Here is a 27,728-nt window from a genome sequence, read left to right on the forward strand (position 1 = left end):
CATTCCCCACAGTGGACAGGGTGAGATGCAAACCAGGAAACCCACTCCAAGAACGCCGTCCTCCACACACCTGTGCCAGGTGATTGCTCAAGCAGAGCAGTCAGGAGGAAATGTTGACACCGGGACTTAACACGAAGGCAAAATCTAGAAAGAGTGTTCTGCAAAAGTCTTCAGCTGTAGGGAGAGGCTGGTCAGTGAGTATGAGCCCGAGAGAGACGGTTCCCCAGCTGAAGGACGGGGTACCTCTAGGAAGCCAGGCCAAAAGAGCTCTTTGATTTAGAAATTTAAAAAACCGTTTCCTCCCTAGACTCAGTTAAGTACCGGAAGATCTCAAGCCCTCTGAGTCCAGCCATGCAGGGGTTCTAGGGCTCCATTTGCAAGTGAGTCTGTGGCAGCAGGACCAGCAGGCGGAGGGGCCGCTCTCACACACCTGACTGCCACACAAGAAACCTAGATGCAGCTTGCTTCAAGAAAGAGCGATTACTAGACAGTTTTCGATCCCTGCTATAATCATTTCTATTTGAGTCATATCTATTTAAATCTGGGGTTGGCTTCAAACAAATTTGCCTCAACACATGAAAGCTGCTGTAGCTTTTGGTACAGCAAGTACCACTGATTCTGGGCGGCTTCAAAGAGGTTTTCCTAGAGAGGTGAAAACAGCTGAGGTGTGCTGGAAACAACTGTCAATCTGAAAACCATTCCAGGTCAAACAGCAACTGGTTTTCAAAAGACCTGGACCTTTCTAGCAACTTGACACCCACAGTGTTTTCGGTGAGATAGCTGAATTCACCCACGCTGGAAACCATGGCCAACGTGAATAGGAAAGCTTGCCCAGCGCTTCGAGCTGTGTCCCCCGGGGATCTGTGAGTCCTGAAAAGGGGCAGAGATTCATTTTGTGTCCAATCAATCAGGTAGAAATAGAGCACACAGGAAATAAAGTCTAGACCATTAAAGAAGTGTCTTGGGCCGTCCTCTCCCTTTGAAGATTAAGATGACTGATATGAAGTGGATGACATACTTGCTTTGGACCAACTGGCCATGGACAGCAGGATGTAGCCAAACACAGACAGCCTTCCAGTCAGGCCTGAACATTCAAATGAAATCTACCTATCACTACCAGACACACAGAGCATGGCCCACAGACGCCCTTCCCTTCTCTCTCTCCCTCTCTTCACTCAAATGGATACTTGGACATGATCTTACTGTGACAAATAAATTCAAGAATTTTTTTCTTTTTTAAATAGAGGAAAAAGTGGGAACCATCCATCCCTCCCTCCCTTTCCATTCTAGTTCTCTAGGAAATAACCAGTTTGAGGAGTCTGGCATGGTCCTTTCCAACCCTTATCTGTGCATCATCATGCATATAAATGTAATACAGAAATACGCCATTGACTTTAAATTTTACACAGATGTGGTTATATTATGGGTATCATCCTATAACTTGCTTCTTTTTCTTAACAGTGGACTTAACCCTGTGAACACACAGACGTCTTCCTTTTCTTGTTGAATTGCTGCCAAGTATTCCTGAAAATGGATGAACCATCACTGACCACTCCCCTCCTGCCGAATATGGGGGTTGGCTCCAATCTGTTGCCATTACAAACAGGGCTGCCATGAATGGCTGCACACCTGAACGTCTGCACTCATCTGTGTGTGTGAGATGTGTGGCTTTGGGGCGTTATCCTCCTTGTGCCTGGAGAAGTGCAACCCACAGCTTCTGTGACTTGCAGTTCTGGACAGGAAAGGCCTTGGGGTCCTGAGAGCTGAGACCTGCTGTGGTCACCTGGTGAAAGGTGGGGCTGGAGGTGACGGCCTGCATGGCAGCCTCAGTGGCTGCTGGAGGAGAGCCACAGGCAATGAGGCTCTCTCTTGACAACCAGAACATAAGTCCCTGTGCCCTGAATGTCCTCTCAGCTTTTCCTAATGATGATAAGCTTTGCGAAGTCTGTGACAGCGTTTCCACAAGCTGTGTCCCCACCCTGGCATGGGGCTTGACCACGGCAAAGCCACCTTTAACTGACTGTCACTGTCTGTGTCATGGATGCATGGTCCTCCTTGCAGAGTGAACCTTTTAATGCCAACCAAAGGTAGCTCTCTAGAGATCAGTGAGAAAGTCACAGGAGCTGTGCAGGGGATTATTGGTTGTTAGTAACTTAGGAAAGGATCATTCCGAACCAGAGGCCACAGCAGCTCTGTAGAGCAGGACATCCACAGGCACCGCTGCTTACCAGAGAAAGGAGGAACTACACAGACAGCCCAGAGAAGCCAGGCTGCATTGGACTAACCGATCCTCTGGCTTCACAAATTGCTTGTGATAAAGAAATCATTCTTGACCCAACTCTACTTTCATACCCTAACGAGCCACAAGTGACCAAAGACACGACAAGACGTGATTTCTCACTTTGGAATGGGGCTAAAAAGGTGCATATCTCGCCTCTCATTAGCAGATGTCTGCAGAGGGGCCCCTGTGTGCTGGATCCACGCTGAGTGCTCTAAGGACCAGAGAAACTCCAGCACGGCGGCTGCCTGTGTGGGCTTGCAGGCCGGCCCAGGAGCCCGATGTGGGCCATGAACACTTCCGTCATCAAGCACAGGTTAAATGGATGCTTAATACCCTACAGAAGTAGTGACAGTGCACACATAACTCACGACCCAACTGAAGATATTACAGAAACGGGGCAGAAGTCCTGAGTTCGGAGGACCCTGACGGTGTCCCTTTTGGAGGAAGGAGAGCTGGGGCTGAGCTCGGAGGGAGGGAGAATTCATGTGGGCAAAAGAGGGTGGGAAGAGAGGAAAGAGAATACACACATGCCTTCTTCAGCTTTAAACACCCTTTATCATCTTGCTTCTGGCTTGCTTTACATTTGGGGAGCCAACAAAACTTCTGTTCAAGAGGAATGGGGTGGATCAGCAAGAGGAACATGTGGCAGGAAACCAGGGTCCCTCCAGGAGCCGTCGTAACCCACGGAAAGAGGATGGGGCCATCCCAGCGGACTGGGAATCTCACCTTGGGGAGTTTGCTCATCAGTAAGCAGGTAAATAAAGACAGAAGTACAGGCATACAGATAACAACCAGAGGCAGAAGCCAACCACAAACTAACACAATTGAAGTCCTGGCACCAACACTTCAAAAAATGTCTTCAGTGTTAAAAGAAACATAAATAGAATCACCAAGAATAAATGTCTGCATATGAAAACATCCCATTCTTTTAAAAATACCATAAATGGTTCACACTGAAAACAGAAAATATCCAAGCTGAACTCCAGCTCATAAAAGCTACCTGGTACACAAACAATACCCTGGTCTTCATAGATGAGTATAAATCATTTTTTCTCTACCTGATCCTACACTATCATCTTACGATATGTGTTATTTTTAAAAAGGTAAGGTTCTCCATGTTAGAAGCCTAGTGAAGGCATGATAATATTTCTTAGAACTTTTTTTTGTTAATAGTGAGAAATAGTTTTGTTTCCTGCAGGTGCTCTGGTTAAATACACAAAATGAAAATGAAACATGAAATTTTACATTAGAAAGAGTTCTGTTTCTTTTTTCAGGGGAAGGGAGAAACCTTTCATTGCTCAATATTATTTTCTCAGCAACTACAAACAATATCGGGTTTCTGATTTGAAAAATCACTGTCTTTGCAACCGGAGTTTTCACCAACCCTCAAACCTGGAGCCATCAGCAGACGCTGAAGACGCTGCCCCACCCAGCCCCATGAAAAGGAAACACTTCTGAGCAGACACAAGCAACTCCCTGACAAAGTCCGAACATGGACACAGGTGAAGGAGGATTTTGTTTTTTCCTCTTAAACAGGTCTGGGCTTACTTTCTATTGAAATTAATATATGCGGCAATCATTTTCCGCCATTTTACCAGCATCATGTGCTCCAAAGTTTTGATACCAAAAGTGTACTCCTGAAGGGCTACGGCTGGCTGCAAAACCCTTGCCTCTGTAGTGAGAAGGCCTCGGTTCCAGCCCTGGCCCTGCCACTTGCTGACAGATGATGTGAGAGGTCACCCAGGCAGCCTGGGTAAGCCATAGAGGCACCAAAATAACACCATCCACCTTGCTGGACTCCGAGTTCTCAGAGGAAGTCATGTCCTGTCACTGCCCACCAGCCGGAGTACCAGGGATCACATTTTCTGAATTCCTAGGCATCGCCACAGGCCCAGTCAAATGTCTCCAGATTCAACGGCAGAAGAGGGACCTCATTCTCTGGGCTTCCACAGGCTCTGTTCCTGCTCCAAGCTACAGCTCTTCTCTCACGGTCATTAATGTTTATAAAGCATCTACAATGCATATCTTGTGCAAACACTAAAGGCTCTGCCAGGGAAGATCTTGGGATGAACTCATTTCTGTCACCCACAGTACCCGTCCCAAGGCCTGGAACGTGGTAGGAGCTCAAGAAATGAATAAATCAGTAACCCTTTGTCTTCAAAGGGAAGAACTATCTGGAAAGGGACGGGATGTGTGAAGAGGGTATTTGCAGCAAATAACAGCAAAAATCTTGCTAATGGGCCGGGCGCGGTGGCTCAAGCCTGTAATCCCAGCACTTTGGGAGGCCGAGACGGGCGGATCACGAGGTCAGGAGATCGAGACCATCCTGGCTAACACGGTGAAACCCCATCTCTACTAAAATACAAAAAACTAGCCAGGCGAGGTGGCTGGCGCCTGTAGTCCCAGCTACTCGGGAGGCTGAGGCAGGAGAATGGCGTAAACCCGGGAGGCGGAGCTTGCAGTGAGCTGAGATCCGGCCACTGCACTCCAGCCTGGGCGACAGAGCGAGACTCCGTCTCAAAAAAAAAAAAAAAAAAAAAAATCTTGCTAATTAGAAGTAAAGAAGAGCAAAGCTCTGCGCTGGTGATGGCGTGGGGGGAAGGCACTTTCATCCGTTGCTAGTACAAGCACAAATCGCACAACCTTTTTCCAAGGTGATCTGGTAAGATCTACCAATACCACTAAGGATATCGGAAACATCAGTGGTGCCAGGAGGGAACGGGGGCAGCGAGGCATGCTGGGAAGCCCTGGTCTGAACGAGGAGTCCCGGCTTCCATCAGGCGACCCAGACGGCCGTGGGAATGAATCCCAGGCAAGCCCGTTCACGTCTCCCGTCGTCCAGGTTTCTGTCCACCCAGCAACGGAGCTGGGCTTGCTCATCTCTAGACCCTGCTTAGCTGGGACTTCTGTCTCAGACAGACAGCGGTGGGGCACAGAAATGGGCCAGAGCTGCTCAGAATCTCAGATGTGACTTTAGGGCGGACTAGAAAGCCTAGAAGTCCCCAGTTTTCTATGACGTTTCTAAGATCTCCGTTCTGGAAGGTCTACTCCTCAGCCACTCTTCTGAAGAGGTAGTAAGTGGAGACACAGGCCTTTTTCCCTTGGCTGACCACCTCATCCCTCATGGTCCAGTGGATAAACACACCTTGTCTCATCCACCCAAGACGCATCAGAGACCATCCAGCCGCTGCCTGACCACAGGCAAGGCACAGCCACTCTGAAGGCCTGAGAACAGACCTTCCATGTTATTTTTCCAGCCAGGCTGTAGGAAGAGTACAAGATGCTGTGAATGCTATTTTGGGAAACCCCAACCCCCAACAAATTACCCAAATAATGAAGTCCGACCTAATCCAACCAAAAGCAACCAAGGCACAAGTTCCTCAGTTCCTTCCTAAGTAAACTCAGTAAGTGCATAAGGACTAAAACTTTCTTCATCAGATCTCTCGTAGCAGGTACATTTCATAGCACAGTCGTTGGTCGGGAGTTGTGACAGGTTACAGATCATTACCTCCAGAGAGGATGGAACAGGCTCAAAAACTGTACAACCTTCCATTCTGCCTATGGCAGGTTCTCACAACAAACCAAGTAAACCAGGATTGAAAGGCAGCAGTCTGTACAAAGGCAGCCTCAGCCAGCAACAAGCCCAGAGTGGTACCCTCCCCTCCCACCCAGGTGCCTCGGCCCAGCTGCTGCACAAGCAACCCTCCAGACCAGTGCTCACCCCGGAGGCTCCCATGGGGGCCTCCTTATTTGGATCCCCTGGATTTCACAGGAAATATTTCATGGGGGTCTCAGTAGGAGGCGCATCACATAAGCAAGCACATACAATGTTTCCTGGCTCACAAAGGCTGATGTATGTCTGCACAACAGGGCTCTCAAGCCTTTATTATGACTACACGACCACGAACCTTCCAGAGGGGAATAAAGTGTGCTAAGTTTTCTCAACTTGCATGACCACATCCAACAATATGAATACCCTCTCTCACGTAGTCTCCATCACAATAAAGGTAGAACTAGAGTAGAAACTCTTTGAGAAAAAAGCCCTTTGTAATGGATGCTAAGAACCCCAGAGCTTTAAACGCACTGAGATGTTCGTCGGAAATGACCCACAGAAGTATCCACAGCGTAGTGCCCAGCACACGGCTTCACAGCAGCAGGGCTCGCGGGACACCGGCATGGACGTAGTAAGACCAAAACCCTTCCATTTCAGACAGGAGCTACCCTCCCACTTCCTACCAAGCCCCAGCCCGGGGCTGCCCAGAGAAGCCAGCGGCCATTCAATAAATACGTGTGGTTTTGAAGATCTCAGAAAAGAGAGGAGACCCAGCTCTCTCCTCGCCTACCACTTATCCCTTCACCCTCACTTCGGGGCTCTCACCAACCGGGGGGTCAGCGCACTGCATTTGCTTGACCCTGCACAGTCTCCCCGCTCACCTTCATCCCTGCCCCGTTTCTCTCCCAGGATCAGGCTGCAAACACATCATTTCCCTGACTCATCTCAGGCTGCGTGAGGACACAGCTTCTGGATCTGGATTTGAAACTCAAGACAGAAGACTGCCTTTATGCCCCACGCAGACAGCTAAACAAAGATTTGAAACTTCTAAGAGTGTAACTTAATGTGGGCACCACCAATTCAATAACTTTGGTGCCTCACTTTTCCCCACTGTGCAATCAGAGGCTGTTGTTTTAATTTTTAAAATAAGAATAGATCATGCATTACTTGTGAACTTAAAGATTAATAAAATGCTAAGAGGGGCAATACGAAACTACACTATGCTACAAAACAGTGGTATAACACTTAATAAATATAAAATCACAAGGAAGTACTTATTATGAAGCTAAGATGATAATAGCACCCAGAGACTACAACAGGATGTCTCCAAGTAAAAGCCATCCCAGTGAAGAAAAAGGGCAGACTTCTCTCTCTTTTTAACGGCAGAATTTGTCCTTATAGACTGAGCTACAGAGGGAATAAAAAAGCATCTGTAGTGTGCTGTGCTGGGAACACAGTGTGCCCACAGCTCTGAGGTTTTACACAATCAGTGCGCTCTTTATACCTGAGTTACAACCCCACCTGCTTCACTCGCTAGCCTGTGGCTTCCCGAGTGACAAGGGCTGCAGCTCTGATTTCTAACACTGGCAGATCTCCTGTTTACACAGAGGTCACAATGGGAGCAGATTGAAGGGTCATGTGCACACACGACAGTGTGTTCCATTAAATGGAGTATAAAGCAGGAGGCAGGCCTGGGGCTGAGGGTGGAGAGGGCATCTCTGCAATTTATTAAAATAAAGGAAACCTCAGGCCTCATCTTGTGATTTAAGAGGAAGTCAATCATGACCAGTTTGCAGTTTAACTTACCATCTTGGCCATAGCTTGGCTGTATTTTAAATACAAACTATTGTTGACAGATGAAAAAATGGAGTGGCTATTTTCAAAGGAACTGTTAGGCTCCAAAAAATGTTTGTTGTTGTTGTTATTTCCAATAAAATCATGCTGGAACACAAATTATGGCACCTTACCAAAAAATTTATGAGTAAACAATACAAGGAAGTAGGAGCTCGGCGATCTGGAGAAATTAATTGAGGTTTGTTCACCAGCTATGAATCTCTGGTACTACAATGTTCAGTAGAATCATTTGTTATTCTACATTCTCACCAGTTTTAGCTTGCTTTATACTAACTAAAATCTGGCAGCCCTTATGGCTAAAGAGAACAGATACAATTAAAAAACATTACCTACTCTTGCCTAATATAAATTTAAATGAAAACAGCCTGAACCAGGATTCTTTCTTTCAGAACAAGTCACCCCTCCCTTTCCAACACCCCACCCTAAAATAGAAAAACACACACATCGCAACCACACAGCATTATTTTCTAAAAGGAGGTAACTTGGGCTCTGTCAAGGCCAATAAACATAAACAGATTTTACCTCTAGCCAACAGCTCAAACCGTCCATTAGGGTAAATTTAAAGATGTTTTTGGAATTAGTGCACAAGCAGACACACCCTGTTTACCCTGAAAACCTGACACACAACAGCTTCTACATGAAAGTCTCCAGGTTAGAGCGGCCCTGGGAAACCTCCAGGCACAATTGACCTTCTGTTTTCTTTTACCCCTGGATGCCAATGGTGGCTATTTGAGCGTAACTGGGACAAAATCAGGAAATGAGCAGGCTGAAGTGTTTTGGATTTTAAAACCAGAGATGACTCTGAAAGGAATGAAAATGGGCTTTAAATGTCCTTAAGGTCCAGCGGGAAATGCAGCATCAGCTTATTCCTAGGCATTTAGCCAAGAAAGCCAAAGTGGCAACGCAGCAGGAGTGTGATCAGAAAAAGCACACACCCTTGTGCCACGCCACAGAGAGCGCGCTGACATAACTACGGCCTGAGCACAACGGGAGCACCGCCAGAGACCACAGGAGCACGTTCGCACGGAGAGAACGTGGCTGCCTTCATGAACGTCATATGCACTCCCACGGAATACAAATGAAGACGCCCACACACGCCCCCCGGTGCCCTCTTACCTCCAGCATAGGCCTGGCACTATCGTGGACAGACAGAATATGTGTCACCTTGTTCTTGCTCAACTGTTCCGCATCCCTGGCATCTGTCAGAGAAGAAAGGGGATGGACATTTTGATATCTTTGCAAGTTAATTACTCCTAAAGTCTAGCCAGAAAAAAAAAACAAAAACAAAAACCCCACAAAATGACTTACATATTTCTTTCCTGAAACTTCATTACTGACCATACATGTAGGGAATTTCGGGCTACTGCTTTCATATATTTTGTCTAACTTTATTTCTGACTGTCTCATCTTTTGACCCAGAGTGGCAAAGAAAAAAACTTTCTATGAGGAACAAGAGTCCCTTGAAATGATCAGACGCAGAAAGGCCTCTGGAATATAACGGCAGCCTCCTCTCACTGCCGCTTGGCTAAATGGCTACCTCGAACCATCTGCTATGTGGTCCCTAGACTGATGCCAAGGAGTCATAAGATGCCACACATCACAGTTCAATACTGTACAGCCAGTCATTAACCAGTGTTCCTTCTATAAACCAATGAGAATTCCTGCTGAACAATTTTCTGTAATCACCACTCTCCTGATTCATCTTTTTTTCTTTAAAAACTTGAGCCTCTATTTTATTTTCCGGAGCACTCCCCAAGGCAACTTGAAAGTGTGTTTCAGGCTACAGTCCTCAAGCTTGGCCCAAATAAACTCTCTGTATTAATTTTGCCTCAGCTTCTTCCTTTTAGGCAAAAACAGTGTTAATCCAGCACTTGAAGTGCACTTAATCAACGTTGTAATCATGATGGATTACATCATCAGGAAGCTAAATTTACGAGACCATTTTGTAGTCAGCATTTGTAAGAGATGACCTTAGGTCAGTCTCTTTGCATGAGACACATAATATTAGGGATATTTAAAATATATTTCTTAAATTCAATGACCTCTTAATGATTAGAATTCTTAAAAAGCTAAATACAAAAGAACCACTAACTCTGTGCATTACTTCTTTCCCCAGATGTCAAAAGCATGGACGGTTCTGGATTCAGACAGGCCTGTGGTTTACATGATCTATATTCACTTTAAAGCACAATTAGAAAATGAAACTCTTTCTGGAAATTCCAAACAGAACTGTCTATCAGCTATCAGTTGGCTATTAAATTATCTCCATACGAACCTAAGAAGATAACAAAATGATATCCCCTTCCAATATTCCTATCTGCAAAAAGAAGACCGAATGGTGTGATCCCCTGAATTGGAACCCTTCTACTAATCTACAAAACGGGGGGCCAGCAGGAAATGAGGAGGTCCACTTCTCTGCGCCCCCATCCCAGCCTGGCCAAGCTTTTCAAAATGATACAGGAGAAAGGGATTGAAAGGCAAATGTTTAGGCCGGGTGTGGTGACTCACACCTGTAATCCTGGAACTTTGGGAGGCCGAGACAGGCGGATCACCTGAGGTCAGGAGTGTGAGACCAGCCTGGCCAACATGGCGAAATCAGGTCTCTACTAAAATTACAAAATTTATCTGGGCGTGGTGGTGTGCACCTGTAATCCCCACTACTAGGGAGGTGAAGTAGGAGGATCACTTGAACCCAGGAGGCGGAGGTTGCCGTGAGCTGAGATCGTCCCACTGAACTCCAGCCTGGGCAACAGAGTGAGAATCCACCTCAAACAAAACAAAACAGCAACAACAAAGAAAGGCAAACGTTTAATTATCATGGTTCTGGAGACTATTTCACGGCATGGGAAAATGCTCGGGGTATAATGCGAACCATAAATATGACACAGACCCAACGTATAAAAGCACAGAGACATGCTCCCTCCCACAGCAGGGAGCGTGGCGGGACTGGTCCAAAGGCAGCCCCAGCTCAGAGACGGAATTACAAGTGGTTTTTTCCTTCTTTATCGCTTGCGTGTGTGTGTGTGTGTGTGTGTGTGTGTGTGTGTGTGTGTGTGTGTGTGTTCTACATGAGTGGCTCTAAAGTTTAACACCCTGTGAACTACCAAGAGGCTCAGTTAGAAAGGCGGAGGCCAGAGTGCAAGCTTAGTTCCTGATCCACCCCGGAGCTGAGGAATCTCCATTTCTAACAAGCCTTGATGATGATGCAGAAATCAAGAAACGTTGTTCTAAACATTCAGCAATGTCAGGAAAAAAATTTAACTCATATTAAAATACCAGTTTCATTTTAAGACTCTTTTCATTGCTCCAACCTCTCAGGCGTCACATTCCAGGCTGCTGCTTTCCCAGATTCAAATTCTCCAGCTTCAGGTTCAGGGCTATCGCTTTCGAGTATTTTGCCTAAGTTTATGTCTGACCAGCTCATCTTTTGACCCAAAGTGAGAAAGAAAAACCCTTTTTATATGAGGAACACGAGCCCTTTATCAGGCTCAGAAAGGCATCCATCCCGTAAGGGCAGTCTCCTCTCACTCCCGCTTGAGCTAAATCGTTACCTCGAAGCCACCTGCTATGGATGGGAGCCATCTACACAGCACATGCGGACTCACTGCCAACCCCCCACCCCTCACAAGTTGGAGTACCAGCAGGGCTAGCTTAGAATTAATTAGGCAGAAGCTAGAATCGTTTTGGAAGACACAGGCAGCCAGTCCTCACATTCACACCAAAATGGGATTTTCCAATCGCCACCAGTATGGACATTTTAGACAAGCAGTGAAACAGACAAAGCCGGGGCTTCGGCGCTCCCTGAACCCGCAGGAGGTGGGACAGGGACCCAGCAGACGTGGGGCAGCCTGACGGGGCCAGCTCATCTTACCCTCCCACCTGGCTCCTCCAGACACCCATTCCACCTGGCGTTTGAATTTTAACAATCCATATTTGTTTCAATCTACTTTGCTCCTTTCACAGCAGCTTTATTGAGATATAATTCACACACCATAATATGCACCCTGATCAAGTCCATGATTCAGTGGTTTCATACATTCACAAGGCTGCGTAACTGTCACAAATCATAACTTTAGAACATTCTCTTCACCCAGTAAAATGCCTTTATAATACAGAGTGAATCTTTTTAAAGTGGCCTGGGGAAAAAAAAAGTATACATTTCTGAATACAGAAGACCACTCGATATCACACAATGGCCAACGGACTGCTGGACTCCAAAGCAAAGGGAAGCACTCCAGGGCCAGCGCTTCTCCTCTTCCTCACTGCACGCTCACACCATGTCTGCTGATGCATCCCTTCCCATGAGGCACAGGCTCTGCCCACTTACTTGAGTGCATAAAATGCTTAATGAAACCTGCCGGGTGATGACACTGGAACTTTATTTCTTACGGACTTCACATTATTGATTGTCCTGGAAGGCCAGTGAGCAGCGAAGTCACAAGCTGGGAATCCAGCTGTAAGGCCCAGGGTGGAGCTTCCTCAGGTGCACAGACACAAGCTTGTATATTTCCAATGCGCTGCTCCTGAGCACAGACCTACAGGGTCAGAACTTAGCACGCTGGTGCTCAGCATGGGGTCCTCCAACCGGCAGCACAGCATCACCTGGAGCTGACTCCACCCCAGGTCTACTTGATCAGAACGTGCACTTTAGCAAGAATCCCACAAGGTCATGTGCACCCTAACACTGAGCCCCAGAGGGAATGGACTTGGGCCTGGTGCCAGTGGGCCCCTCCCCAACTGCCAATCACAAATGCAACAGGCTAGTAACTCATAAGACTAACAGGAAGGTTACCAGTTAGAATTCATGTGGAAAAAATAAGTCTGGATGGACATATGCTGACCTCTCAAGCATGGTTATGTTGTCTCAGCAAGCTGACAGCAGACTACCTCTGACCAGGCTGGCCCTGTCCAAACAACTGGGTACCCACCAGGACTGTCTGTCTCACTGGCAGACACAAAACACAAGCTCTAGACCACGAACATGGTCTCAACGTGCACCACCCGCATACACACAGTACCTAAGAGTGTTCCCTCTTTTCTAGAATTCTGTGGACATCTTCAAACAACGAGGGCTTCCTCTGGCAGCTGACATCCACTGTTGCTGGCACACAGTTGTAAGGAAGCCACGGACCCACCCTCTGGCCCAGGGAGGGGCTGCTCCCTCTGGCTTCCACTCCCTGCCTTCCCTCCTGGCGTGTGGGCGAGGCTGCCTGCTGCATCCTGGAGCCTCAACAGAGAGGCTCTCACCAAAGCGTCAAAGACCCAAAGACCGGGCTCCAGAGCTGGGTTTGTTTGTGGGTCTTCTCCAGGAGAAAAAATCACCAGGTCCTGCAAAACCATTTGTTGATTCATTACAAAGCTTTTTTTTTTTTTTTTTTAAGGGCTGCAGAGTGACACGTGAGGGATCCCACTGAAAGGAAGGAGGGAAGAAGAGAAGGAAGGGAGGGAGAGAAAAAGGAGGGAAGTGGGGCGGGAAGAGAGGAAATGGGAAGGGGAAGAGAAGGGAGGGGAGGAAGGAGAAGGGACAGAAGAAGGGAAGGGAGGAAGAAGGGACAGAAGAAGGGAGTGACTGTCCACGTTCCTTTCCACTTTACTGGTTCTTGTGTTACAAGAGGAACGTATTACTTGTGATTTTAAGAGCAAGATAAATGACTATATGAGATGCCAGGCGAGAGCACATATGACAGCTGGATTCGCCGCCCAGGAAAAAAGAAAGAGGCCACATTCTACACTGGGTTTCCACCCTCGCCAGCTAATGCCACCCAGCTGCCTACTGCAGACCTGGCATCCATCGGGCCCCATGGCAGCAGCAGTGAGTGTGTGGGTGTTTATTTCTCAGGGCACCAGGTATTGGGCACTGAGCCCACCGAGGGCATCGCCCATCGTCTGGGTCAGCCCCGCTACAGCCCTGTGAGGCAGATGCCATCTTCCCAGTCTACACCCCCAGGTGTGTAACCCGTCTGAGGACACACACTGTTCTGCACCTGCTGTTGGACTCTGACAGCCTGAGGACAGGGACGCTGGTCCACATCCAACTCCCAGCACATTGTGTGCTCCCGACAAGCTTGTGCAATGAACAAGTGAATTCACAGCACAATGGGGAAAAAACACTTCCTCTCCTTCTAGCCCCACTTGCCAATTCACTGTACTCTCATTCCCTTCTTTTACATAAGCCTCGTACCTGGAAAGCATTTAATAAATATTTGGCTAACGAGTGAATAAAACACAACCTCATGCCAATATCAGAATAACTCAAGGTAGTAACACAGCATCGACCCGAAGAACAAGGAGAGGAGATGGGCTGTCTACAACAGTCTCGGAGACTAAACCACAAAGCACGAGACCCAGGAACCTGGAAGGAGTCCTATGTCACGGAATATTTAGAAAACAGGTGTAGCTTGTAGTATGAAAAGAAATTTAAATATTTTCTTAAAGCCGTCCTTCCAAAAAAGGTAACCTTTCATGATTAAGGCTAAAACTCTCACATATTATTGTCAGAAGTATTGAATTTGGTTCATATTTATTAAAATTTTTAATTTCAAACCTTTCATCTAGCAATTCTACTTCTAAGAACTTATCCTAAACTCTGTTCTCAAAGATACTCCCTTTCCCCATGAAAATAGTTAATACCTCACTAAATAACTCTGACATTCGCTACATTAATGTACCCTGGCCTACCCACCACAAAGGGTTTGCTGCTTTTCAGAACTACCAAGCTTACTAATTTAGCAAGTCCAGTACTATTTTTAACATGTTGTACAATTAGCAGCTGTCAGCTCTCTGTGCTTAATTCTCTTTGAGGCCAATTAGTGAGCTGGCGGGAAAAGGGGCGGGAGGTGTGTGGAGATAAACATTATACAGAGCACAGAGAAATAACAAAGATTATTTGTACAATCAATTTGAATCTGAACTCGGAAATTTCAGCAGCATCCAGAAAGCCAGCAGGAGTGGCCGTGTTCCGGCTTGTGAGAGATGGGAGGAGCATGAGCTGCTGATGACACGGTGTGGCTCTGCCCGACCTAACACGGTGAGGCCTTGTCTGCAAGCTTCCCAAGCCCCTCCCATCCTATTAAGGGCCCTCATCTCTATCTTCCCACCTCCTCTCAGTGATTCACTTACACAAACTCTGAATGTCACCTGGCAGGCGGACTTGGCCCCTCCCTGGAAGCCAACAAGCCCAGTGACCACCATGCCCTAGAGCTGAGTGAAAACAGAGTCAATAGCTGACAGTAAATCAATCAGCACTGAACAAGTGGCAGGAAATGTGTGAGAAGAGAAGCAGCACCAGATGAGAAGAATCTGCCAGAAATGAAATCGTCACTCTTGTTTCCCGGGTGACTTAAAAAGAACAGGCTTCTGAAAATTTCTCAACAGTAACTAAAAAATGAAAGTGGTCAAAGGGTATAAGCAAGTCACGTGATTGCTGAATGTGCCTGTTGTCCACCGTCTTTTGATGATAACGTCCCAACGGGTGTGGAGAGTTAAAAGGAGCACCCAAGGCAGAGCTGGAGCCTCACAGCCTCACACCACTCCATCAGGGGACGGTCAAGGGGTTGGGGTGGACCCAGCAAGGGGCTTGGGTGCAAGTGGCGGCCACTCCCAGAACAGACTGCAGACTGAGTCTACACTTTGCCTGTCAGTCTCACACATGAGAAGTCTAAAGCTGATCTTTTAAAAAGTGAACTCACTTTTGGTGGAAACAGCCCAAATGTCCACGAACAAATAAATGGAAGCAAAATGAGGCCTGTGCACACAATGGACTATTACTCGGCTTTAAGAAGGAAGGCCATTCTGACACATGCTACAACATGGACGAACTGTGACACTGGGCTCAGTAAAATAAGCCAGTCTCGAAAGCACAAATACTGTATGATTCCACTAGGAGGTTCTGAGAGTCGTCAGATTCTTAGAGGCAGAAAGCAGAATGGTGGTTGCCCGGGGCTGGGAGGAGAGGAATGGGGAGTTAGTGTTTAACAGGGACACAGTTTCAGGTTGGGAACGGGAAATGTCCTGCAGAAGAAAGTTGGTGATGGTTGCACAGCAATGCAAATTACTTAAAGCCATTGACCTACACACTTTAAAATGGTCAAGACACATTGTATGTTATGTGTATTTTACCACAACAATAAAAAAGCAAGAACTCACCTTTGAAGTTGCCGATGTACAGGCCGGGCAGGATCTAGGAGAAAGAGACACAGACATGAGCCTGGCAGACTCTAAGTGGATGGCGTTGTAGAAGGGGGCCTCATCCAGCAGCAGGATCCCTGCAAAGGCCAGGCGCTTCCCCAGTACAGCCCCTCCCTGACAGACACGCGGGTGACCCAGCACCCCCAGCGGCCTGTGGAAGGCTGCAGGTGGTGCCATCGCCTCGCTGGGTTGAGGGCCCGGCTTTGACCCCATTATCCTCATTTGCAGCCCTGCAGTGCTGGTGGGCATTCTGAGGGTCCAAGTCCCCTGCCCCGCCTGCCCACCCTGGCCCCGCAGCCCTGGCGGCCCCACAGCCCTGCGCTCTGCTGCATGAGGCCACTGCACACACGGTGCCTGCTGCACACACGGTGCCCGCTGCAGGCGGTTACACTCCCGCCCACCTCACCCTTGGCCTGTCCTGAGCCCTGAGTCCAGGGCTGGCCCCCGACTCGGCCCCCGACTCAGTGCCGGTAGCCCTCTGTGTCCCTCTGTGTCCCCTGGGTGGCGATGCTGTTGCGAGGGCTTGACCAGGTGAAGGCCCATCTTTCTGTCGAGGAAAACTCCTTGGGCAGCAAACAAATCCTGTCGCTCACTGCTGCCTCCCGAGCCCCAGGCCAGGAGGACAGTCAACAAGGGGTTGTTAAATAATTAAATAAATGATCCAACCTGCAAATATATGCAAGTTAATAAGAACACATCTTTGTTGCAAAATGTCCAAGGCAGTGGTTCTCAAACCAAACTCCCCATCCGAACTCCAGACTCTGTTAGAAACAGATTTCTGGGCAAGCCCTCCTCTCCACCTCCGGCCCCCATACGGAACGATTTAGCAGATCAGCAACGAGAACTGGGGGTGGTTTCTTTCACACCCATGATTTGCGAAATAGGAAGCAAATTCTTGTCTTGCCAGCACTTTGCATGGACACTCTGAAATTTAAATAAGGACACAGTACCATTCATTAAAATACGCTCACTGTATCACTCACCATGATCTCCAAGCACATACAACCAGCGGTTTGGGTGACACTTCACCACAGATCCCTGGATGTCCCAGCCTCACCCTCCTATCTGCCACTCCCATCCCCGCAGCTCCCCTATCTTTCTTCACTCCCACTGAGAAAGTCGAAAGAGCCTGTAGTACGGTTCTTCATGCTTGCCGATTTCTTCAAGAATCTTCCTGACCACCGGCTGCCTCGCTAAAAACTGCTGGCTCATGTCTAGTCATTGCAGGGGATCTATCGTGGCTCACATCAGGGCAGCAGTGCTAGGCCCAGAGTTAGTCTCTCTGCAGAGGGACAACTAGCCAAGGGGCCACGCAATGTATCAACCAAACTGGGACAGTCCAAGAATGAAAACAGGCTCTGCTAATCATCACTCCAGGACAACAGGCAAAAGCCAGCAGTGACCCGGGCACAGGGATGTGCAATCGCCCTGGCTGACTCAATACCCAGAGTGGTAAGGATGCAAAATTAGCTTGGAGAGTGCCCCATGGGACGGAGCTCAGTTATGTCCGTGACTGAAGTCACCGATGGAGGCAGGTCGGGTTAGCTCCGTAACCAGCACCATGTGAGATGACGTCTCAGAGGACAACGCCAGCACCCACTGCCAGTGAGCTGAAACACCTGACAGGTCTTTCTGGAAGCATAATCAGTCTTTACAATTCTCCTGGGAGGAAGGGTGGAGACTATACTTTATCATTCCTATTTTGAAACACAGGAACAATGCAAGTTCGCCCTGGATGTGGATCCTGCTGATGTTCTCTGGCAACGCTTGGCTGCACAGAGCTTTGCTGTGTATAGTCTCTCATTCCCAAGGGTCTCTCTTGTCTTTTTCAGGATGTGGTGGTAGATACTAACGAGCATCATTGCCACGTGGCTCTTTTGGCTGGCAGTGCAATGACCCCTCCTTGACCAAACTTTAGCCAGGTTCCTGAGTCCTTTTCTCAAGAAGGCCCGGTATTGGCCGACTGAGTCCAATGCGAGCAGAGACCTGCTAAGTGTATCCCCTAAGACCCCACCAAGCTCCTCTTCCTCCACCCCGAGGTCTAATCCAGTTCCCGAGTGGTATTCCACCCACTCCCTCACCCTACCCTTAGCTTTCCATCCACCCTTGTCCCTGCCATACTGGAGTCGAGTCCTCCCCTGTTGCAATAGTCTTGAATGGAGTCCTCCTTGCTGGCTTAAGCAAGTGTCAGAAACACTTTTTTTTACAGCAGTGACTGCAAATGGCTCCATATCTCTCCAGTTACAATCACTGGGTGATTTTCTAGATCAGAACGTTTCTAGACCGTAAGCATGTTTATCTGCCCAAAGTCAGAGAACATATCGCCGTGGATCAAGTTCCTCAGGCACAACGCTGGGCACTCGGGGTACAGGTGTGACTGAGAGACAGGGCCCTGCCCTCATGGAGCAGCTCACACAGGGAAAGTGGAGGTGACCTGACCACTCTGGGGTGGCAGAGGGCTTCCTGGGGACACTGACACTCGGGGGAACTGCAGCCCAAGAGGAGCGGGCAGACAGGTAGGGGACAGCAGAACAGTCAGCCTGGAGAAACGGTCCTGTCTCTACTGGGGGGAAGTGGGAGAGAGGTGGAGAGAAGGCAGGGGCCAGTGCAAGGAGACGGTCCTGCACAGCGGACACTGTGGCCACTGGCCGCTATCCAGACTCCAAGTTAGGTGCCATGAAATGAAATGCTACTAAGATGCCCAAGATGTTTGGGACTGTGAGGAAGACAATCTCATGCATTTTAACTTAATATATCTTGAAAAGGTACGAAAAACAGGAAAGGTGCAGCTGTGTGCAAGCACACTCCCTTCTCACCATGCTCACCTCGGCGACGGCGGGGTCCTGGAGGAGGGCTTCCGCATTTCTCTCTGAGCTTGCCTACACCATCTGACGCTCTAGTCCTGTGCATGCACTATGCCAATTTATGGTGGTTTTTTTTTTTTTTTTTTAAATCAAGAGGGATTATTTGGAAAACAGATTACGGCCCATTTTTGCTTTTTTTCTTTGTACGTCTGCTGTCTTCTCTACTAAGCACAAACTAATAAATTTTATATTATCTTTAAAATTAAATGAAGGCATGAGAGTAGACCATCTCTACATTCTAATGTTATAGAACCATGATTTTCTGACTCCTAAATTCACCGTCTGGAGCCCGGCTTGCTGCAGAACCATCTCAAGCAAACCACTCTTTTCCCACCCCCATTGTCGAGTCCTCCTGCCCTTGACGATGCCACCTTCTCCCAGTCACCCCAAATGGAAAACCTGGGGCTCCCACCGCTGCGGCACCTCTCTCAATTCTCTGCTCCCCTCCTCCCGGGAATTAGAAGGCCTCTCACAGTATCCCTCCTCGGCCTTGCCCAGAGCCTCAATTCCCACGGGGGTTACAGTAGCAAACACCGAACTCACTCCTCTGTCCTATCAAATTAATTTTCTAAAGCCATATTCTTCCTGGGTGATTTTCTACCTCAAAATGTTCAGTGACAACCCTTTTACTTAAAAAATCAAGGCCAAACATTCAATAAACATTCAGCATGGCTTTTGCAGGTTGGCTCCAATGTATCTCTGAAGGGTTCCCCTAACTTCCTTCTCACGTCCAGCCGAGCCAGGTCACCCCCACTCTCCCAATACCCCTTACTGGTCCCACCTTGCAATAGCACTTTCTTTGCCCCAAATAATCATTCTAAACAGAGAAGAAGTTCCCACTGTGTGGGGTCCTTTATCCCTTGGGTTTGCTCGAAAATCACAAACCCCGTAATGGTCATTTATTTTATTGGTTTTCCAGGCTCTGAAATCCTTCCCTAGGTTTGGGGATATCCTGGGCCCAGGGAGTCTTGGTGGGAAGCAGAGCCCGGCTCTTCATACAGAAGCTGCCGAAGCCGGTACCTGCCCACACGAGCCTTTGCTGCTACATGGGTGTGACCCGTGTGTAACAAGTCTGCACGCCGACTGCAGGGACAGCCTAGAGTGTCCTCTTCGGCAACAGAGGCAGCAGGGCTGTTGGCACCTTCAGTGTCCACTGGCTGCAGCATCAGCATCTTGCAGTAGCCCCGGAAATGCTCTCACTGACCAGTTACAGCATCTGCTCCTGCCAAGGTTGCCCCGAGTCTGGCTCTCCAGCCTTCCAGGCTGGCTGCTCTGTTCTGTTCTACCTAAGGTAACCACATTTGGATGCTGTTGCTCACCACCACGGACCCTGATGCGGGCTTTCAACCTGGAAATCACAAAAATTTTGACCCATCTACTTTCACAATATTGTTGTTGCTGGTAATCCCTGAATACAGAGAAAGAGAACATGAAATAAAATCGAGTAACTTTCCAGCAGAGGAGACTTGGGGAAAACAAGGTGTTCATCTGGAACAACCTGGCTGACCAGTCAGCCCATGCAGGAGCTGAGCTCAAGCCAGAAGCAAGAAACACAGAGAGAAAACGAAATCATTACCACCTGGTAGAAAGCCAGGCCAAGTTGGAAAAAAAAGTTTGTCAACACAACTCGGGAATGTCCCACTACGCTCAAGTAAAAAGCACGGAATTGATGCTAATCCTGTCCGGGCCTCTGAAACTGTCCTTTCCCTGTGCTGGGGACGCTGGTCCTGAGCGGCCTCCCATAAGATGACCACTTCCAGGGAGGTCTCTCCTGACCCCCAAACTCCCCGGCACTCTCTCTGTCGTATCGCCTCGCTTTATTTTCTTCACCACAGTTATCAGTGGCTAAATGGCTTCATTCATTTCCTGACTTTCGGATTGATCTTGCAGCAGGGGGTGCATCTGTCTTGTCTCCTAATGTGTCCCTAAAACTTGCCCAGAGTCGAACACACTGAGAGGAAGTCAGTGAATAAATGGTGATGAAACAGCACAGGCCACAGAGGAAGATGGTCTCTGGCCTTCCGCAGGTCAAAGACTCCTGTTTTCTGATACAAGACTGTCTGGGCATAGATAATACAGGCAGAACCTTTCTGCAGAAATGCTTTGAAATCATCCTAAAGATTCTCCATGCTTGATGGTTCCTCTTGATGGACAGCTTCCCACCCACGTGCTACACTGTGCTAACTCCAGCTTCACAGAAATGCAAAAACACAAATCCTCAGCCACAAAAACGCACTTAAGCACCAAAGAATACCGCTTCTAAGGCAGGAAATATTTTGAGTTTATTTTTTAAACATTTCCTTTAGTCCTTCAGGATGCATGGAATCTAAGAACCCCACCCAAACTGATGTTGAGAAGTAAATTCCTGGGCAAGCAGCTGCACAAGGCCATGTGTGGGGTGGGGGTGGTGGTGGAATCTTAATTCTTTCTATGTCAGAAAGGACTTTCTGGGTTTCAAAGCCAGGGATGAAGGGGAAAACTCTGGTGGATTCCTTGAAGGGTTAAATGTCACAGAGACTTTTTAAATGCCATTTGGCCATGGACTTAACCAGTTTGCATATAAAAAGGGAAGAATATGAGAATATTCTCCTGGGCCCTTAGAACATTGCCTTTAACATCTGCTCTTCAACATGAAATAAAAATGTAATATTAAATGGAGAAAAGAGAGAGCCCTCGGGGGGTGGTGTAGAGGAAAGGAACCAGAGCCCACCAGCATGTGGCCATCTGTCTGTCAGTCCTGCAGCAGTGGCTGAGTGTTCACTTCCTGCAGGAGGCTCCTCTCTAAGCTGCCTGGGACTAATCTGCATGGCAGGGTCTTCGAGTCTTTCATATTAACAACCCACTATAGGATCCAACACAGTGCCTTGACAATAGCAGGTGTTCTATAATAATATCATGAACAGGTGAACGGATGGATGACTGGACTATGCAGGCAACCAAGTCACCTGCTGCCAGGTGGAAACGCATGAATTTAGCAGCACGAAGGTGCCTGACCTTCAAGCAGCCCCTTCCCGTATGAAAATACAGCTTCTCAACCCTGTAAGGCCTATTCCACCTTTTGATAACTCTCCAGTTCCAGACCACACAGGCCTCAGGAAATTCTGAGAGGAAGAACCCTCAACAGTGGTTCTCAACTGGGGATGATTTCACTCCCCAGGGGTATCTGCCAATGTCAGGGACATTTTTGGTTGTCACAGGTGGGGAGGAGGTGCCACTGGCAACTATTGGGTGAAGATCTGAGATGTCGCTAAACCTCTCATAATCCACAGGGCAGTCTCACAAGTAATTATCCTGAAATGTCTACAGGAGCAGCCGCTGAGGAACACCGGTCTATGCCTGGAGGGAACATATTCCCCTTGAATTATAATCCTTTCCCAACTATACTCCCTCATCTTCCTAACAGGGCAAAAGCCATCCTCAAACAAGTGTCAGTCACATCCAAGAATACTCAAAACAGACTATATTTGAACTTTACAGTTTGGAAAAATGTGTTCTAATAAATTCCCATTTGCTTCTCCCAATAACTCAGTGGTAATTGGGGGAAGGTATCATTACCCTCATTGTAGAGCCAGTGAGGAGACTGGATTAGCTAACGACCTAAGGTCTTTTAGTTCTATACATCTATGAATCCAGGAAGGAAAAAAATCCTGACGCTTAGAAACATTTAAGTGACTTGTTCAAGATCACACCTGTGAAGCAGCAGAGAGGCGGAGGTTCCCCAGGTCAGGCTTTTTGGTAGCCAGCCCCTCTTAGCAACAGTGGGCTCCCCAAGGGAACGAGATGCACCCACTGAAGTGAGGCCTCCCAGTACCACGAGAGGCTTCCCGAGAAGTACAGGGATGGCAGCCATTCCCACCAGGCAGGGTGCTTTCAGAGGACACACAGCAGGGAGGAAGGAAGAGGCCACAAGGCCAGGCAGGCCAGATGCTTGATGAGCTGAACGAACCCTGGCAGTCAGTGGAGGGCAAGACGCCAACCAGAGGGTCCTCACATCCTGCCCTAGAACACGAGGCTTCAGCCCACTTTTAGGCTGATCAAGATAAAGACTTCTGGCACATGAGAAGCATTTCGGGCAGCCTTCTCTGACATAATGTTTGGCTAGAGACTAGTCGTTGTTTTGTTTTTAATGGGGTATTGTAGTACTGAAGACTAATAAGTAGACAGTGAGGACAGGAGTTTTGTTTACAGGCTCTCCCCCAAAAGATTTGAGGGTTCAGACTCGAGAGAACTTTGAGTCAACTAGGAGTTTTCAAAGGCTCCACAGGAACACGACATTTGCATGCAACACCCTGCTTCGTTTAACCCTAATCTCACCAGAGACACTTACTAGACGAACATCTCAGCAGACGAGTATCTTAGAGGCACTCTGCATTGTGGCTGAGCGACTGTGGCTTTGAGTCCCGGCTCAGCTACCCACCAGCTGGGTGACCCTGGCAGTTCCCTAACCTCTGTGCACATCAAGAAAACAGGCACGGAAATAACAGGACCTGCTTCATGGTGTTGTGGCTTACTCTACGTGGTAACGTACTCAAAACACACCATAAACTCATTGGCGATTATAATTTTGGCCCGCGTGGGGCATCTACCTAGGGATTGCACACACAAACAAACAAAAACAATTAAAAAAATAGTTTTAGTTGCTGCCTTTTACCCCCTTCTTTATAAATGTCAAACATGAAGGAAGAGAGGAGGTGATTTTGGCTATTTGACAAGTAATCGAAGCTATGAGGAGCTTTTCAAATTACTTTTCAGGAATTTTAAAACTGACTTGGGATGAATTGGCACCCAGCTCAAAGAAAAGACTTTTCCTATCCTCAAAATCAGTAGAGACTGGGGTCCAAACCCAGTTCCGCCCTGCCTAGCATTGGACCTTATTTATGTTACCTAGCCTCTCCAAATCTCCATTCCCCAATCTGGGCAAATAGAAGGTCGTTTGACCTTATATGGCTATCATGAGGCTGAGATTTTATAAAGTGTTAAAAAAACAAGTGGTTCACAACGGTGTTGCTTTTTTCTTTGAAACAGGGTCTTGCTCTGCCGCTCAGGCTGGAGTGCTGTGGTACAATCACGACTCGCTCCAGCCTAGACTTCCCAGGCTCAGGTGATTCTCCCACCTCAGCCTCCCAAGCAGCTGGGACTACAGATGCAAGCCACCACACACTCAGCTGATTTTGTTTGTTTATTTGTTTGTATTTTTGGTAGAAACAGGGTTTCGCCATGTTGCCCAGGCTGGTCTTAAACTCCTGGACTCAAGCAGTCCACCTGCCTCAACCTCCCAAAGTGCTGTGATTACAGGCACGAGTCACCGCACCCAGTCCTGCCTTCATCTCCTCATCTTTAATTTTCTAGAATACAAAAGCCTTTTTCCCTTCCATCTTCTGATAATCTGCTGTGTATACCTAATGGAAATTGGCACAGTATTTTGCCATACAGGAGACCGGAATGTACTGACAAGAAGAGCCATCATGGGGATGTGAAATAATAAAAACTGCTCTCCCAAAGCAGTCAGAATGGAGCCTGCACTGTTTAGACCAGAAATGTTCTTTTGCCAAAAATGACCAATGTGTGTGTATGAGATTGGAAAGAAATCTTGTCCCAGTAACCTCAGGGCACACACATTCCAAGTTATGTTAGTTCCCAAGGCATTGCACATATTTATAAATGTTCTTAGAAAATGTTCTAGGGGTAGCACCTTCCACTGATTCCGCAAATCAACATTCTTCTTTTATTACAGATGGGAAAAATACGAAGCCTCGTTCCAAGTCACACAGTAATATATGGAAAAGTTCTAGTTAAGGTTCTTAAGTTACTGGCCTCCAGCAATCTACTTTGCCACGAACTAACCTTGTGATTTGGGGTGGTTCCTCCTGATCTCACGTAAACACGTTTACTGCAGCAGGATTCCTTGCCTGGGCTGAGTGCCCCTTCTAGGCCCCTTTTATCCCATCTTCTGCTTTCCCCACTTTTCTGAAATTGCCTATGTTATCCTCTGGAGCCTCTACTCCTCCCTACCTTGTTTGTTCTCTCTCTCTCTCTCACTCCCACACACACACACATCCTGTGTTGTGCAACACAGCAGCCATCAGCCACAGTGATTACTGAGCACTTCAAATGCGGCTAGTGCAAAATGAGACGCGATTTAGGTATAAAATACATGCTAGGCTTTGAATATATAAATGATCTGGGGATCCCGAGATTTTTCCTTTCACAAAGACATAGTAAAAAACATGAAATCTTCCACGAATAATTTTATATATTGGTTACATGTTGAAACAATAGTTTTAATATATTGTTAGATAAAATATATTATTAAAATTAATTTCACCAGTGTATTTTTTAATGTGGCTCCTGGAACATTTTAAGTTATAAACATGGCTCGCATCATATTAGTGCTGGACAAGTGTTGATCTATACTGAAGGTTCTGTGAAGGATTTCTGGGTCATTTACCACTGCACCCCCTTTTCCTCCCTCCCCACCCACTAGCACAACACCTGGCTCACAGTATGTACATAATAAATAAGTGTTGAAGCAGAGAAGTCTCTAAATCTCTCTATACATATATTTCTTTTTTTTTTTTTTTTTGAGACGGAGTCTCACTCTGTGGCCCGGGCTGGAGTGCAGTGGCCCGATCTCAGCTCACTGCAAGCTCCGCCTCCCGGGTTCACGCCATTCTCCTGCCTCAGCCTCCTGAGTAGCTGGGACTACAGGTGCCCGCCACCTCGCCCAGCTAGTTTTTGTATTTTTTAGTAGAGATGGGGTTTCACCGTGTTAGCCAGGATGGTCTCGATCTCCTGACCTCATGATCATATATTTCTTCATTTATACACTGTGAGTCTCTATTCACAAGATATTAAAAGTCAAGCAATTTATTACCCATTTTGAAAGGTAAAAAGTGTATGAATACTACTGCTTTTGTTGAAAAGCATGAAAATAACGTTGATCCCTTAGGCAACCATCTGTATTCCTAAATATATTTTTTAATTGTATTACACAAATACTATAAATTTAATGCTGAAAACGGTGGAGAGTGAACAGCTCAAGTGGGAAAAACTGTAGAAATAACCAAAGGAAAGCTGAGACACCACCATCATCAACGGGAAGGCAAACGGAGCCCACAAACTGACGATGACCATCTTTATTGTTCTGTTTTAATTTAAAAAGCAGAAGGCTCGTGATGCCGATGGATTCCAGTGCTCATGGGAATATAATACAAGTATTTATCCAAGAGAGAGATAGTCTGTTTCCAAACTTGATCACTCGCCAAAAAAAAAAAAAAAAAAAAAGTGAATACAATTCTGTTTACCAAAATACCTCAGTATTGTATGCAGGCCCCAAACACACAATAGTTCTTTCACAAACTGAGTAACCAGGACACAATAAACATGACATGGGCATGTGAAAAGTTAGACAGGTATTCCCTGGACTGACTCCCCACTGCATCTCCCCTTCCCTACCGGGAATCCACATTTGCAACACTCCAGCTCAAACACCCAAACCACTGCTGACCCCGTGTTGAGAGACATGGAAGAAAACACAGCCATGCTGCCATCCCCACCCAGTGTGGAAGCTGACAGCGTGTAGAGATGTGGGTGGGTGGAGCACAATCAAAAAGTGAAGCGGAAAGACGACTCATCTAATCCAGGACCATTCAAAGACCTGTAAAAAGGGACTGTCTTTGTTGTGGGCTTTGTAAAGTCTGGTGAATCCTTCCTTGAAACCAGCCAAGTACCAAGTAACAAAATCTTTAACCTTGTGGTTCACATGAACACACCCCGGCAACTCTCAGCCGCAAGAGCTGGAATCTGGCAACTTCCTTGGACAGGAAAGGCGATCCCACGGCCTGGGAAGTGAGGTGCGGGGACACAACAGAACACAGGGTGGGGCCCACAAACGGACCGGACAAACGGAGCAACACAGATTTTCTAGAAGGCCTCATGGGGCAAGCAGCCAGCAACAGGTTGCCCTCGTCGCAGAAGTCACATGAGCTAATCAGCTCTGAATCTCTTCTCTGCTTCCCACTTATCGAGAAACAGCTCAGGGCTGAGGGCTCTGTTAACTTCTCTGTCCACAAGAAAAACGTATCTGCGCCCACAGGCAGCCACACAGAATCTGAGGAGAAAGAGGAAATTACAGCGGACGCCCGTTTACTAATGATGTGGGAGGGTGATGCTTCAACAGCGCAGTTTGGGAGCGAAGAGGAGGGGAAAAAAGAAACCACATCCATTCGGCGCTCAGCTGATCTCTCGGCAGAACAAGTGTCCACGCTCCCGAAGCGCACGGCTCGTTCCAGCCTCAGACACGCACCTGCTGCCAGGCGGCGGCCCGGGCTGCCCACCCGGAAGCCGGCAGGGCGGGGGCGGGAACCCTCCGAACCCCGACTCCGCAGTCGCCGCCCAGGCGCGCCGCCCCTCCCTCCGCGCCCGTCCCCCCGCGGGCAGGGGCACCCCGGGCTCGAGTCGCCGGGCAGCCAGGACCGGGCGGCCGGCACCCGTCGCAGAGGAGGCTGCAGAGCGGAGCACACCCAGCGCGAACGAGGGAAGACGTTACCTTGTTCATCCCATTCCCCATGGTGGCTGAAGGCGAACCCTAGCGCCCCTGGCCGTGTGCTCGCAGCTCACTATGGCATGTTACGGGGAGGAGCGGCGGCGGCGGGCGGGGAGGAGGCGCGCGGGCGGGACTGAGTGCGCGCAGTGTCTACAAGTCGGCGGCAGGGACGGGCCGGGCCACCCAGCGCGCTCCAGAGACCCGGCGCGGAAGGCAGGGCTTTCTGTCCGCGGCCTGGAACTTCCCGGCGGGAGCAGCGCAGGGGCCCCGGAGCCTGTGCCGGGCAGTGGTCCCGCCTGGCCAGTCCCCGCCCCGTGCGCACCGGGCAGGCCCAGCGTCCCTCCTCGGTCCGCCCGCCCGCACCCTGGGACTTGTAGTCGGGTTCCCGCTCCGCCTTCGCGGACCTCGGCTCGCGGCCGCCGGGCGGGGGAGGCTCGGGCTCGG

At 48.2% G+C, this 27,728-nt stretch overlaps 1 protein-coding gene across 3 annotated transcripts in view; it reads right to left on the reverse strand.

Moving 5' to 3' along the window:
• Positions 1-27,728, reverse strand: part of DUSP22 (dual specificity phosphatase 22) — a 60,916-nt gene extending 33,188 nt beyond the window's left edge. Inside the window, exons 1-3 of one of the 3 annotated variants that reach the window (XR_001881450.1) lie at positions 27,288-27,377; positions 15,834-15,867; positions 8,805-8,887 (exon numbers count right to left, since the gene is read on the reverse strand). Coding sequence is in view for 2 of the 3 variants with exons in the window: in XM_017851856.1 (XP_017707345.1) it covers positions 8,805-8,887; positions 15,834-15,867; positions 27,288-27,308 (138 nt within the window). In the remaining variant the exon portion in view is untranslated. Of the gene's footprint in view, positions 1-8,804; positions 8,888-15,833; positions 15,868-27,287 lie in introns of all 3 variants that reach the window. The other 2 variants (XM_017851856.1, XM_017851855.1) reach the window with 2 other exon arrangements.

This window comes from Rhinopithecus bieti, unplaced genomic scaffold (assembly GCF_001698545.2).
Source record: "Rhinopithecus bieti isolate Rb0 unplaced genomic scaffold, ASM169854v2 scaffold_35122, whole genome shotgun sequence".
Lineage (NCBI taxonomy): Eukaryota > Metazoa > Chordata > Mammalia > Primates > Cercopithecidae > Rhinopithecus > Rhinopithecus bieti.